This window comes from Muntiacus reevesi, chromosome X, assembly GCF_963930625.1.
Source record: "Muntiacus reevesi chromosome X, mMunRee1.1, whole genome shotgun sequence".
Taxonomy (NCBI): Eukaryota; Metazoa; Chordata; class Mammalia; order Artiodactyla; family Cervidae; genus Muntiacus; species Muntiacus reevesi.
This window is the reverse complement of record NC_089271.1, coordinates 28,597,801-28,613,122: the sequence shown is the minus strand read 5'-3', so window position 1 is coordinate 28,613,122 and position 15,322 is coordinate 28,597,801. Positions and strand designations below refer to the sequence as shown.

Below are 15,322 nucleotides of genomic sequence, written 5' to 3'. Positions count from 1 at the left end.
CATTTAGGAACTGTGTGAAACTGAATACCTTACCAAACTCTGTGAGCCTCAATTTCTTCATCGGTGACATGGGTTTCAGAAGTTCTGTCTCAGGGACTGAGAATAATACCTGTAAAATGCCTGGCCCATTGCCTGGCCTGTCCTGAGACTGTCAAGGATGCCAGTCCTTACTGTGATCAATTTTTCCACCGGAAATTCAACCCAGTACACTGTGGTTCAATTTTCAACCCAGGAGATGTCAAAGAATAAGCAGGGGTCTAGGGCAAAGAACCCCTATCAGGCAAAATCCTGGTTAGCAAGGAAAACTAGTATATCCCAGTTAAGAGTATATCACTGAAGGTCACCATGAAGTAGACATCCTCAGTGGATGTAACACAAAGTTCCAAAATATTTCAAGGGGCCCAAACTTACCTATCTCTCACTTGCCCTTTTTTTATAAACCACTTCCATTTTCATTCATTTAACTACCCACAAGTATCTATTCCTTGCCAATTGTTTGCCAAATTACAGTCATGATAACTTGATTAGAATGATTATTTTTTTTAGTGGTGTGGGCTCTGGCTCCCCCAGCCAGGGCAGAGTGTGGCAGTCCAGTGGCTTCAAGACATCATCCCACTTCAGGGGAGTGCCACCCTGATTTCTGGGAAACTCCGTGGAGAGAAGGCAATGTGAATAAAACATCTTATCTGCACAGTGTTTACCTGTACTGGAACAAGAGCACAGGGTACATTCCATGCCAGTCTCACATGATTTCTCTCTGATTTACTCACAATCCCAAAGCACAGGCAGACTCCAAAAATACTACAAGTTTGGTTCTCAACCACCAAAGGAAAGTCCATATTACAATTGAGTCACAAGAAATTTTTGGTTTCCCAGTGTTTTCATAAAATTTATGTTTACACTATACTGTAGGCTATTAAGTAGGCAATAGCATTATGCCTCAGAACAATATAGATATCTTAATCAAAAACACCCATTTGCTAAAAAAAAAATGCTAATCATTATCAGAGCCTTCAGTGAGTCCATCTTTTTGCTGCTGAGGGTGTGAACATTGCGAGAGTTATCAAAATGTGACAGACATGAAGTGAGCAAATGGTGTTGGAAGTATGGAGCCAGAAGAATTGTTGGAAGCACAGTTGACACAAACTTTCAGTTTGTTAAAGAAAAAGAACAAAGAAAAGGAAAACAGTATCTGTGGAATACAATAAAGCAAAGTGCAACAGAGTGAAGTGTGCCTGTAACTGTTAAGGGCAGTTTCCCATCCCAGGCTTTGTCTTTAAACTATGGGGTCCACCATGTGAGAACCTGGTCCCTGGTCAGGATTACCACATCCTCATTCAGGCCACCATACACTCAACTTATAATTACTTCCCACTGAAGGACTTATATTTTCCCAAGGCCCACCACCACTTTGCATCAGGGAATTCACATTTGACTGCTGTCATGTCACCATTTTCTTTATATGACAACTGCTTCTCGACTCTATAATTTTATGGTCATTGGCTAGATCTTTTTCTCAGCTCTCCAAGTACTAGCATGGAGCCTACTATGAGCAGAGGCTCAGTTCATGTTTGGGGAATAAATGAGCTTGTAAGCATGAGGTTGAAATTATTAGAATTTATTTCAATATTTTGAATTAACCAGGCATATACTGTTGTTTATAATTTTATAAAACACAGAGTACAAGGGATGAGGAAACCAAATACCAACCATCTTCCTTTTCCTCTATTTCTTGATCCCACATATTTTACTGCTTAACATTTTTGTATTTTCAAGGAAATAACATATTGCAATGCCATGTTATCTTTCACTGGCTTACTAAATAAGATGGAAGCTTCCCCATTTGCTTTACACAACAGAAAAACTCTTATCCTTAAGACCAACAAAAAATGGTTAAGTGTGACTGATGAGTTTGTACACATATATGCTAGATAAGCTTTCATTTAGGAGCAAAATTTGAAAAGTAGTAAGAACATAAAAACACAGATTTATCTTTCAATTCCCCATACAGAAGAGGAACACTAGGGTATTTTACACTGTGAACCCTTGGTGACATCCAGTCCTATAGTACTTGGAGCACTGTGAATACTCTCTTCAGCCACAAAAGGCAGAATTTGCCTCAACTTCACTAGGTGTGGAAGGAACTGCTGGAGGAACACTGGGTCATCTGCCGGCTTGGGCCCTCTCTTCCTCATCTTTCAAAGCCTCTTCATAACGACAGTGGAAGGCACTGGGATCCAAATGGTTGGTCCTGGCCAGGAACTCCAGGACTCTCATCTTGCTCGTTTCAGCATGTGCTCTCGGGCCCCACAGGAACTCATAGCATGCTGGACTGCTGCCGGGCACTTGCCGATACTCCAAATATTTCAGCTCCACCAAATCTTGGGTGATGAGCTTCTTGGGCTCCCCAAATAAGAAGTGCCTCTTCCCAGCATAGATTTCTATCTTACCCAGGAAATTCCAGATGTCGTCCTCTGTGGTGCAGTTGCCCTTCATGAAGATCACACCCAGGAGATTCATCAGGAGACCGGTCTTGGGAAAACCCCTGCCACGGTGCACAATCCCGTTGCGGGGGAGATTCATCTTGCTAACAAGGACATAAGAATGCTTGGCAGTGTTGTCTTTCTTCACGTCAATACCAAATACCACCTCCATGCTCTCCGAAGCTCTTTTGAGGATACTGAGGAATAGATTTTTGTACTTTTTATCGATGATCTTCAGCATATGCACTTTACTAATGGGCTTTTTCGTCTTATACATGCGTAACAGGAACTGCACCAACAGATATGTCGGCCTGACTAGTGAGCGTTTCCTAGACCGCACATTGGAGAGAGGGGCCTGAGGGGAATTATGTGTTTTCCCAATTTCCCCAATGGCTCTTTTGGATGATCTTGTGGAAGAAACACCTGCAGGCACAGTGGTGGTGGCCAGCGCCCCCCGAGGATGCTTGAGATGCTTACCAGACCTAGCACCGGGCTTTCCTTTAGCATCAACCCCCGGACCAGGACTGGAGGAAGAGGAGCGTGCTTCCATCGTGGTGGCAGTGACCTGAGCGCCCCTCAGATCCTGGGTGCCATGCTGAGCCTGGCGGCGTTTCTTACAGGTGTGGGGCTTACCCTTCTTACCCCTGTTACCCCGAGGCATTGTGACTGTGGTCAGGGACAACAGGCAGGAGCGCAGGTAGAACAGCACGTGATCTGGGCAGAGAGGAAGAGAGGATGAAGCGCCTGTGGCAGGGAGGCACCACTCTGCCTTTAAGAAGGCCCCCTCTGCAGGTTTCCATGCCTGCCCTGCTCTGCGAACCCAAAGGACTACTGTTCTGATCACCCTCTCTTCTGAAAACTCTGGTGAAATAATTAAGGTGAGACTCAGGTTTCAGCCTGCCAGCCCTGCCAGCTGCCTCCTGAGGCTTGAGGAGCAATAGGCCAGTCTAGTCTTTGTGGACAGCCTCCTCCATTCTGGAGGGTGGGGTCCTCTCGGTTCATATTCAGGACAATCGTATCAACTTTTGGCAGGCGCAGGGCCCCCTCCTCTGTGTGGTCTAAGCTTATATCCCAAAGCCTGGTCTTCATCTTCCTATGATACCTTAATAGGTGAAGGGGCATTTCAGCCCTGTGTTCCTGGCAGGGGGCACCCACAGCAGTCAGCTCTAGGGAACTCTGTCCTGGGCTCACTGGGGTTCTCCGTCCTCTTTCACGGTCTTGCCTTGACTCTAGGTAGAGCCTGGGACACCCGTGTCTGCTGCCCTGGTGTACCTCCTCTCAGACAAAGGCTCTCTCCAATCCCATACCATCAGAAGGAAAGGAGGGTTCACATACACCTGACTTCATGCCTGGGCTTCTCAGTGCTTTGAGCCAGGAGGGGGGTGGTGCGGAGGGTACTCTCTATTGATCCCCTGTTGGTGGGTGAGTGCAAACATCAGTTCTTTCAGGGTCCTCACCCTGACTCCTCTGAAGCCCTGGGCCTCCTACCTTGGCAGAATTGAGGTCATTCACTTAGTCCAACACCCTCACTTCTCTGAACTCTCCAGACAGAAGTGAGAAGACTTCATCTTTACAGATACTCTAGGTTTCTACATGGAAAAGGGCCAAAATTTATGAGAACTTAAGTTTAGAGTTGGTGTTCACCTTAGTCCTCATTCAGGTCTGGGTAGAACTCAGGACTCCTCCCACCAATAACCTGGGTTGTTCAGCCTCAGAGCAAAGTCCTCTATTTCCCGAGTCCCTGGAGGGGCAAAGTCAGGGTACTACCTACGTGACTACCCTTCCCTGGAGCCTCCCAGATACGTAGGCACTCTGCTTTGTGACACCACCCCTAAATGGGGAGGGGCCCCCAATCAGTACTTAGGGCACTCACTTCATTGCAGTTAGGACAGAGGTGTCCTCCATCTGCAAGCAGGGACTCCCCCTGACCAAAGACCTCCCATCCCTGAGACTTCCCAGGCAGAACTCAGTTTGATGGCTCTGTCAGGGCTTCCCAGGGTTCACAGCAGCAGTGAGACTTGGTGCTTATGGTCTGAGTGGCCCCTGCCTCAGTCTGAGCTAAGTCTTCCCCTCGACTCTGGACCAGCGCTGGGAATCCACCCTCTGCCGGCCAGAGGCCAGGCCCTCAAACTTAAGTCCTTACTTCCTAGAAACTGTAGATAGCAAGTGAGGATGACTCATATCTGGCCATGATGCTCAGGGTCTCAGATAGCTGATAGAAGGGGAGGTGTGTGAAGGCCGAGGGGCGGGGTGGGGGTGTGTGTTTCTATGGTCCTCATTTGGAGTCCCCTTCTTCACCTATCAGACCCAACACTCCTCCTTTACCTAAACTGTGTCCACAAGCCTCCAAACAAAGCTTCACCTCCTAGAGTTCGGCAGGGGAGAAGTCCGGGAATTGAGTGCAAGGGGGCTGCTTTCTGTCACCATCTTTACTGCCCATGCCCTTTTAGCACTCGGGGCTCTCCCTGTGATTGGAGTTAGGGCCTAGGTTTCCTTCATTTCCAGAATCAAGAAATCTCTTAGATCTTAAAGAATCTCTTAGATCAACAATTACCAAAAAAGGAAGCCTAACAGCATTGTAGGAACCATTCCTTGTCGACCACAGAGGCGAGACTTTGTGGGTTTTGCTTTGTTACAGGATGGGGCAATGGTCCCTTGAGTCCACATTCAGGTCCTCACCATGACTTTAGATCAGTCCTGGGAATCCACTCTCGTCCAAATGAACACCCTGAACAGCAGTCAGAGCTCCCCACCACCAGCACGAATTGTTGGAACCATTTCCAGCTAAGGCTGCCCTGTGTGGGAATCTCTGAGGGATGATTCTAGGGATGGGGCTCTGTGGGAACCCCATCATTCAGTGTTCAGCTGTCCGTGGGTCATCCTTTAGGGTCCTCCCCGTACCATCTATCTGAGCCCGGGAACCCTTGCTCTACAGACTTGAGTCCTCCTGTCCCTAAAGCCCTTGCCTCCTGGTGTCCCTGGTGGGGTGTCAGGGCCCTGCTCTGAGCATCTCTCCCTGACATGAGGGGCGCCACTCTGCCAGACTCCGTCCTTGGGGGACAGACCCTCTCATTAGCACTGATGGTCCTCACCTTCACTGTGGTGATGGCCAAGACAGCCCCCTCTGCAGAACTGGGGTTTGTACCTGACAGAAAAGACCTTCTCTCCCTGAGACCAGACAAAAATAAAGAGGCTTCTCATCCCTGTAACTCTCCCTGGAGCCTCTGGGGTTAAGAATGGGGCAGGGGTCTGTAAAGTCTCCTCATTTGTGGGTCTACTGATACTTCTCTATCCACTAAGTGACCTCACCATGATCCTGCCCAGTCCTGGGACCTGACCCTCCAACCTGAGATTCTCCCTCCACTGAACTGAGGCCATTCTTCTTAGAAGGAGACTTTGACCTCACAGAGAACTACAAGGCTTATAAGAGACAATGTCCACTCTGGGCATTCTAGGCCTGAGAGCAAGTTTGGGCAGGTCTCTGAATGACCTGTATTTTAGGGTTGTTGTCTCTCCAGTCCTCACTCATGGGGGCCCTCATTTTGTCTATCTCAAGGATTAAATGATTCCTGGGGAAGACCACACCCCTGCAAACTCTTGAGCAGTGTTCCTAATGCAAACCTTACAGTTTCATGTCCCAGACTGGACCTGAGATGGGGAAAATAACACAATAAGGCAGGGGGCAGGATCGGGTGTGCTCCCAGAGAAAAATGCTGACCGATCCTTTTCAAAAGCCATAGTCAGTCTCTTTTGTGACTTGTTTTAATAGATTTACATGCATACCTTTAAAACATTGTACTTCACTTAATCATGCTTCATTACAAACTTTAAGTTTACATGACCCTGCATTGAACATATCTATGGCACCGTTTTTCCAAAACCGAGTGTTTATGTGGGGTCCCTGTTCCACATACTGTTAATTCTTTAAATATTTTATTTTTTTTTTTTCTTTAAATATTTTAAATTCTTTCCTTATTTTATTTCTTATGGTGCTCTGATCATTTTTCTTTGTTACTATTGTAACTGTCTTATATATGTTAATTAGGCTATGTACATTTTTTAAAGATTTTCTAGTAAGTGTACACAATAGGATTAACAACATTTATAAGCATGGGAATCCCCCAAATTCCTGTGATTTAATTTATGGCAATATTCACTTTATTGCAGTGATCTAGAACCCAACCCACGATATCTGAGATATGCGCACACTTCTAAAGGAGAGGAGCCGTCTAAGATGGCTTTGTGCTATTCTAATTGAGGTTATCTGACACTGCACAGAGAGACGATCTTATTGCCACTATCATCTGTTTCTCCTCCTCATTGCTCTCATTTCCTGAGGTAGCCTTCAAGGCTTTGTGCCTAAAGAAGTGCATTGGAATATATCCAGAGTCCTTATTTTTATCCCAAGATACATTTGAGTGTTAAGGAACACAAGCTCTGCTTTAGGTCAAGGGGAGTCTAACAGTGTGGAATCTAGAGGAATTCAGAGAAGAATCTAATTCCAGGCCTATCGGTCACGAGTGTTCCCCAGCAAGGGCTCGCTGCCTGATGCACACAGAAGCCAATACTATGGAACGGGCTTTTGAGAGAAAAATTTTATTCCAAGGTGGAGTGGCAAGAAGACACAAGGCAGGGCTCTCAAATCTGTCTCCTCAATCCAGAGTTTGAGGTAAAATTAAAGGGTTTAGGGGAACTGCAAACTTGGAAGCTAATTGGCTAGTCTTGAATTAGTTCATGTAATCTGGCTGCTAGAAGCCAGATTTTCCATACTGAAGGACTTCATACAGTTCTCCCATGGCAACATTCCTACTCTGAGAGTTCCACAGACTGAACCCTCTTGGTTCAGGGGTCATCCTGGAAACTGGGGCTCCTTTTTGTACATGCCTGGTGCTGTCTCTAAAAATAACTCAAGGTATCATTAACCAACAACCTGTTTTAAGGAAGCAAAACAAGTTTAAATTGGTTGATGTTTTATGTTTCAATTCCCCCCATCTCTCTTTGTACATTCTTCAGTCTTGTGGGAAATCAATTTGGTTAATGATTCTCAAATTCTGTACAAAATGATAATCCCAGATCTCAAATCTGTGTACCAACCAGACTGGAGTATGATAATAAGCACTGACAAGATTGGATTAATTGGTATTTAAGGTAATTATCAGATTTAACTTCCTTCACATGTCTCTTTATAGGCTATTGCTTTAAGTTTGGAGTTTTGGTGCCTGGATGGAATTTATTACTATTGGGTCAGCTGTCCTGGCTTTTCCTGGCCACTCATCAGCCCAAACTGAACTCTGCCATTGACTGACTGATTTCTTCCACTGTAGTGCTCAAAATAGTTTACATCTTGGCCAGCAAACAGATCCTGGACCAACTGCCTTTAACCAATGTTTGCTGCCTCTTCCCAGCCTTCATGGATTGCAGCCAACATCAACCAGCACTCTTATCAGGAACTTGAGGTCTCTGGATGAGGCAGAAATGTTGGCTTCCCCTGGAAAACCCCTGCATTCATGGAAGCTGTAGAAAAGCCATCAGGACTTATCTATCTGTGGCTCAGAGTGCTTTGTTCCTTTCTAGGAAGAAAATGGGCAAACTAGAGCCATCGTCCCTTAATTTAGGACCAAATTCCATCTCCTAGTTTGGTTTCTGGGAAGAGTTGGCTGTATGAATTCCCTGGAGAAACCACTGAGAAGAATGGACAGTCTCAAGGTGAGCAGCTCGGATCTGAGGGTTCACTTAAAGAACCCTGAAAAGTTTTCCAATATATGTGGTTGTCAAACTAGCTTGAGAGGCACGTGTGCTACCAAGCTTCCAAGGAATCTGTCCCACCAGTTCCAAGACTGGAGCCCATTTGGTCCGAAGCTCCTAATATTCCCACTCTGCCACGTGCTGAGGGCATGCTTGTCTACTCAAGAGGGGCATATGGAAATTTAGACTCTGTCTCACTCTCTACCTTGAAAAACTTACCTAGTGAGAAGGAAGGTGAAAGAGTGATTGCATCATGTTGAAGAAAGTGAAAGAGGAAGCTGTCTTAAACTCAGTCAGAGCTGAGTTTGAGAGAACAACTCAGGAGCACACATGTTTAAACACTGATTTCCTCACTTCCTTTCTGAGCATGCTGGGGTTTAATCTTTCTGGTAGATGACCAAAACATTTTACCACTCCAGCAGAGATCACACACAGACAAGCAATTCTAGATGCCTTGGCAATTTCCAGGCCTCTATGTAGCCCATTACCTTTAAGACCACAACCAATGGCTATTTCTCCTGGTAAAATTTCATTTTTAACATCACACACACACATTTATAAGCAGTTCAATGCTACCTCCCTGCTATTCTGACTCATACAGAAGAGGACTAGACTTTTCAGTGAGGAAACACCAGAATGTGTCCAATTGTATGAAATTCCTTTAACCAGGGATCAGGGTATATTCTCATGGCAGGGGGGCCAGATTTTCCTGCTTTATACTCCCTCATTTTACCTCTATGCTCTCACCACACCAAGGTAATCAGGGCTGATTTCATTAAGAACGCACTCGTGTGACATTCAAAGTACCATAAGAGACTGCTACAGACAACTATATGTAAATAAAATGGATAACCTAGAATAAATGGGCAAATTCTTAGAGAGGCACAACCTTCCAAGACTGAACAAGGAAGAAATAGAGAATGTAAGCAGACCTATCACAAGCACTGAAATTGAAATAGTGATTTAAAAATTCCCAATGTCCAAAAGTCCAGGACCAGATGGTTTCACAGGTGAATTCTATCAAACAGAGAAGAGTTATTACCTATCAATCTCAAATTTTCCAAAAAATTGCAGAGGAAGGAACACTCCCAAGCTCGTTCTATGAGGCCACCATCACCCAAATAGCAAAATCAGACAAAGATTCACCAAAAAAGGAAATTACAGGCCAATGTCACTGAAGAACATAGATGCAAAAATCCTGAACAGAATACTCGCAAACCAAAAATGACAGTCTCTTCAATAAGTGGTGCTGTGAAAATTAGACAGTTACATGGAAAAGAATGTAATTAGAACATTCTCTAACACCACACACAAAAATAAACTCAAAATGGATCAGAGACCAAAATGTAAAGCCAGATACTATGACACTCTCAGAGGAAAACCTAGGCAGAACACTCTTTGACATAAGTTGCAGCAGTATTTTTTTCTTTTAGCAATATGGTTTTTGATCCACCTCCAAGAGTAATGAAAATAAAAACAAAAATAAACAGGTGGCATCTAATTAAAGTTAAAAGCTTCTGCACAGCAAAATAAACCATAAACAAAAACACAACTCAGGATGTGAGGAAATGTTTGCAGATAAAGCAAATAGCATGGGATTAATCTCCAAAATATATGAATAGTTCATGCACCTCTATGTCAAATAAACGACCTAATAAAAAAAACTGGGTGGAGGACATAAATAGATATTCCTTCAAAGAAGACATACAGATGGCCAAAAAGCACATGAAAAGATACTCAACATCGCTAATTATCAGAGAAATGCAAATCAAAACTATAATGAGGTATCACCTCACACCAGTCAGAATGGTCATCATGCCCAAATCTACAAACAGTAAGTGGTGGAGAGAGTGTGGAGAAAAGGGAACACTCTTGCACTCTCAGTGGGAATGCAAATTGACACAGCCACTATGGAGAACATTATGGAAGTTCCATGAAAAACTAAAAAGAGAGTTACCATATGATCCAGCAATCCCACTCCCGGCACATATCCAGAGAAACCTATGATTCATAGATACACATGCACCCAATCTTCATTATAGCACTATTTATATTAGCCAAGACATGGAAGTAACTTAAATGTCCATCTAAAGAGAAATGAATAATGCAGATGTGGTACAATGGAATATTATTACTCAGCCATAAAAAAGAAATAATGCCATGTGCAGCAACATGGATGGACCTAGGAAATGTCATAGTAAGTAAAGTAAGACACAGAAACACAAATATCATATGACAACATTCATATGTGGAATCTAATTTTTAAAAATGACACAAATGAACTTATTTACAACATAGAAAGAGACTTTTGGATACCGAAAACAAGCTTATGGTTACCATTGGAGAAATGTTGTGGGAGAGATACATTAGGAGCTTGAGATAAACATATACAACTGTCATGTCGGACTCTTTGTGACTCCATGGACTGTAGTCCAACAGGCTCATCTGTCCATGGAAGTTCCAGGACAGAATACTGGAGTGAGTTTCCATTTCCTACTCTAGGGGATCTTCCTGATCAAGGGACTGAACCTGCTTCTCTTGTGTCTCCTCCATTGGCAGGTGGATTCTTTACCACTGCACCACCTGGGAAGTCCACATACACAACTATATATAATAGAGATAACCAAAAAGGACCTACTGTATAGCAGAGAGTACTCTATTCAATATTCTGTAATAAACTGTATGAGAAAAGAATCTGAAAATGAAGGAATACATGTGTATGTATAACTGAGTCACTTTGTTATACACCTGAAACTAACACAACGCTGTAAATCAGGTAAACTCCAAAAAAATAAAACAAACAAATAATACCACCATAATATCCAACAAGTCCACTCCTGTGAATATATCCAGAGAAAATCATAATCCAAAAAAGTTACAGCACCCAATGTTCATTGCAGCATTATTTACAATACTTATGACACAGAAGCAACCCAAATGTCCATCAACAGAGGAGTAAAGATGTGGTCTGTAAATACAAAGGAGTATTACTCAGCCATAACAAAGAATGAAAGAATGCCATTTGCAGCAACATGGATGTACCTAGGGATTGTAATACTAAGCGAATTAAGTCAGACAAAGAAAAATATATCCCTCATATGTAGAATCTAATTTTAAAAAATGATAAAAATGAACTTATTTACAAAACAGAAAGACAGATGATGAAAACAAGCTGATGGACACTAAAGGGGAAACATAGGGAGGGATAAATCAGGAGCTTGGGATGAACATAAACATACCACTATATATGAAAGATAACCAACAAGGACCTCCTACATAGCACAGGAAACTCTAATGAATATTCTGTATGAAAAAAGAAACTAAAAATTAATGAATGTACATATATGTATAACTGAACCACTTTGCTATATACCTGAAATTAACACAACATTGTAAATCAACTGTACCCCAATAAAATTTAAAAAATAGACTACCTGGGCATATATCTGAAGAAAACCATAATTTGAGTAGGTACAAGCACACCCATGTTCACTGCAGCACTGTTTACAATAGCTAAGACACGGAAACCACCTACAGGTCCATGAATAAAAATGTGATACATACATACAATGGAATCATACTCAGCCATAAAAAAGAATGAAATAATGTCATTTGCAGCACTGGATGGACTTAAGAGATTTTCATAGTGAATGAAGTAAGTCAGACAAAGACAAATATCATATTATATCACTCATAGGTACTATCTAATTTTTTAAAATGACACAAATGTACTTATTTAAAATACAGAAACACACTCTCACATTTTGAAAACAGACTTATGACACAAATGTACTTATTTAAAATACAGAAACACACTCTCACATTTTGAAAACATGGGGGGATGGATACATTAGAAATTGGGATGAACATACACAAACCAGCAATATATAAAATAGATAACCCAACAGGACCTCCTATATAGCATAGGCAACTCTACTCAACATTCTGTAATAACCTATATGGGAAAGAATCTGGAAAAGATTGAATATATATGTAACTGAATCACTTTGCTGTGCACCTGAAACTAACACAAGAATGAATGTAAATCAACAATTTTCCAGTAAAAGTTTTTTTTTTTAAAGGATATCCATCTATAACAATACCTACAGGAAATCACCTTCAGTTCAGTTCTGTCGCTCAGTCGTGTCCAACTCTTTGCGACCCCATGAACCGCAGCATGCCAGGCCTCCCTGTCCATCACCAACTCCCGGAGTCCACCCAAACCCATGTCCATTGAGTTGGTGATGCCATCCAACCATCTTATCCTCTGTTGTCCCCTTCTCCTGCTGCCCTCAATCTTTCTCAGCATCAGGGTCTTTTCAAATGAGTCAGTTCTTCGCATCAGGTGGCCAAAGGCATGAGTAAAACACTCCATCGCCTCCATAAAGCAAGGTTTCCAGTCCAGGAGCAAGGTGTTTATCTCCCGATTCAGAGGACCCTCATTAATATCAGGTTTAATAAAATTTTGTCACAGACATCCAATAGCCAACTTCCTATTAGCCAATTCCAACACATATAACAGTCAGACATAGTTAAACATAGGCAAATAAATCCAAAGACCTGCGACCTTAACGTAGCCATTTGGGGCTCTAACCCAATCGTTGAATATCTCAGCAGCTCTAACCTCTTGCACTGTCCCCTTAGGAGGGTCCCTAACCAACCCCTCATCCTAGCCTTTGGATTTTATCCAGACGGAAGGAACTCCCCTAGGCGGGACCCTAACCCACAGTGTTGTTGTCACTGTTCAGTTGCTCAGGTGTGTCTGACTCTTGGCCACCCCATAGACTATAACACGCCAGGCTTCCCTGTCCTTCACTATCTCTTGGGGTTTGCTCAAACTTGTTTCTGTTGAGTCGGTGATGCCATCCAACAGTCCAATCCTCTCTAACCCACAGTCCTGATGAGATTATTAGACTACAGACAAATTCTAAATACATATAGCACATTTAGCTATAGGAACATTATAATGAGGTTACTCACCCCAAAGATATATGATCCAGGAGCTATTTCTTTTCTTAAAAGTGAAAGGAGCCAAAGAAGCCCAAGGAGCCCAGAGTGCCATGGCTAGGAAACAGGAACCTGAGAGCCGACTTTCTAGACAAACTCAGTCGAGATGGCCACTCAGGGTTGATGCTGAGAAACCACCAGGGGTTACAGTGCATCAAGCAGATGGTCACAAGTCCTAAACCTCAACTAGGCTGCCCAAACTCACTGAACATGGGCTCACTGACAGATGCACACAGAAGCCAATACTTATGGCAAGAGCTTTTGAGAAAAGAGCTTTACTACAAGGCCAACCAGTGCAGGAGACAAGGTTTCAAATCTCGCTTCAACCCAGCAGCCTGAGTGAAATCTAAGGGGTCACGGGAATTTATAACTTGGAAGCTAATTGGCTAGTCTTTAATTAGTCCATATCAGCTACTCAGGTTACAGGAAGCCAGGCTTTCCTTATTGAAGGACTTCTCATTTTGCAATGGCCCTTGGAGCAACACTTGTATTCTCTGAGTTCCCCAGATTGAAGATCTTTGCTCCGGGGTCATCCTGAGGTCATGCATTCCTTCTTGGACACATGCAGTTCTTTCTTTGCAAAATGACTCAAGGTGTGATTAATCAACAATCTCTTTGAGGAGGCAAAAACAGTTTAAGCTGGTCAATTGTTTCACATGCTGTTTCACTAGCCTCCTGAACTCCAGCACATTAGCCAAACTCCAAGACAAAGAAAATCACATTGAACTAAAATGTTGCCTAGCAAGGACAATCATGTAACAGTCACACCAGAGGATATAACATAGAATGTGTTTGAGGTAGAATCTTTCCCAGTTGGAAACAACTCAAAATTTTTAGAATTTTTGTCATTGATCAATATCTTCCCTCCTAGCTATCATTTCATCTAAATAACCAGTATTTCCAAGTATTTAAGTACCAACTAAAACTCTAGAAGTTGCCTAGAATTTTCCCAATTACACACAAGATAAAATAATCGAGTACCTTCTTGGTGGAAAGGTCTCTGGCTCCCTCAACCCAGGATAAAGGTCACCAGTGCAGGAGACTTTGGACTCTCTGAGGCCCTCCATCTGAGAATCTGGCCATGCCCACCATTTCCACTGTCTCTCTAGCCAATCAGGCAACTTCACATAAAATGACTTCTCACTGAAGGCTCTGCATTTTCCTAAGGCTCCAAACCTAGACATTGTATTAAAAAACAGAGACATCATTTTGCCGACAAAGGTCCCTATAGTCAAATCTATGGTTTTTCCAGTAGTCATGTACAAATGTGAGAGATGGACTATAAAGAAAGCTGTGTCGAAGAATTGATGCTTTCTAACTGTGGTCTTGGAGAAGGCTCTTGAGAGTCTCTTGGACAGCAAGGAGATCAAGCCAGTCCATTCTCAAGGAATCAACCCTGAATATTCATTGGAAGGACTGATGGATGAAGTTGAAGCTCCAATACTTTGGCCACCTGATGCAAAGAGCCAACTCATTGGAAAAGACCCTGAGAGATCTGGGGTAGGAGGAGAAGGGGGCAGCAGAGGACGAGATGGTTCAATGGCATCACTGACAATGCACTTGAGTTTCAGAAAACTCTGGGAGATAGTGAAGCGTAGGGAGGCCTGGTGAGCTGTGGTCCATGGGGTCACAAAGAGTGGGACATGACTTAATGACTGAACAACAACAAGGCTCCAAACTGCCTCACCACAGGCTATTTACATTTTCTTTCAACTCCAACTGCCTGCCCTCTTTACCCTGCTTTTTACTTGTTCTTTCAGCAGTCCCCAACCTTTTTGGCACCAGGGGCTGGTTTTTTAGAAGACAATTTTTCCACAGACTGGGAGTGGGGGATGGTTTTGGGATAATTCAAGCACATTACATTTATTATGAATTTTATTTCTAATCTAAATGCTGCTGCTGATCTCACAGGAAGTACTGGTTGGAGGCCTGAAGTTTGCGGACCCCTGCTTTTGGTCATAGAGAATATCTCACCATCTTTTCATATTATAGTACCTCCTAGACTCTAAAATTCAATGGACAGGGGCTATATCTTGTTTTGGAGTTTGCTACTGTTCCAGTTTTTTAAAAAGCATCCACAGTACTAG

The 15,322-nt window shown here is 43.1% G+C and overlaps 1 protein-coding gene across 1 annotated transcript; it reads right to left on the bottom strand.

Annotated features, from left to right (window-relative positions):
• Positions 1 to 2,163: 2,163 nt before the first annotated feature.
• LOC136154384 (melanoma-associated antigen B3-like) lies at positions 2,164 to 13,342 on the bottom strand. The gene is made up of 2 exons (XM_065916683.1): positions 13,209 to 13,342; positions 2,164 to 3,197 (listed from the first exon to the last, which is right to left on the bottom strand). The coding sequence occupies exons 1-2, from the start codon at positions 13,288 to 13,290 to the stop codon at positions 2,164 to 2,166; spliced, it is 1,116 nt and encodes a 371-aa protein (XP_065772755.1). The 5' UTR covers positions 13,291 to 13,342.
• Positions 13,343 to 15,322: the final 1,980 nt, after the last annotated feature.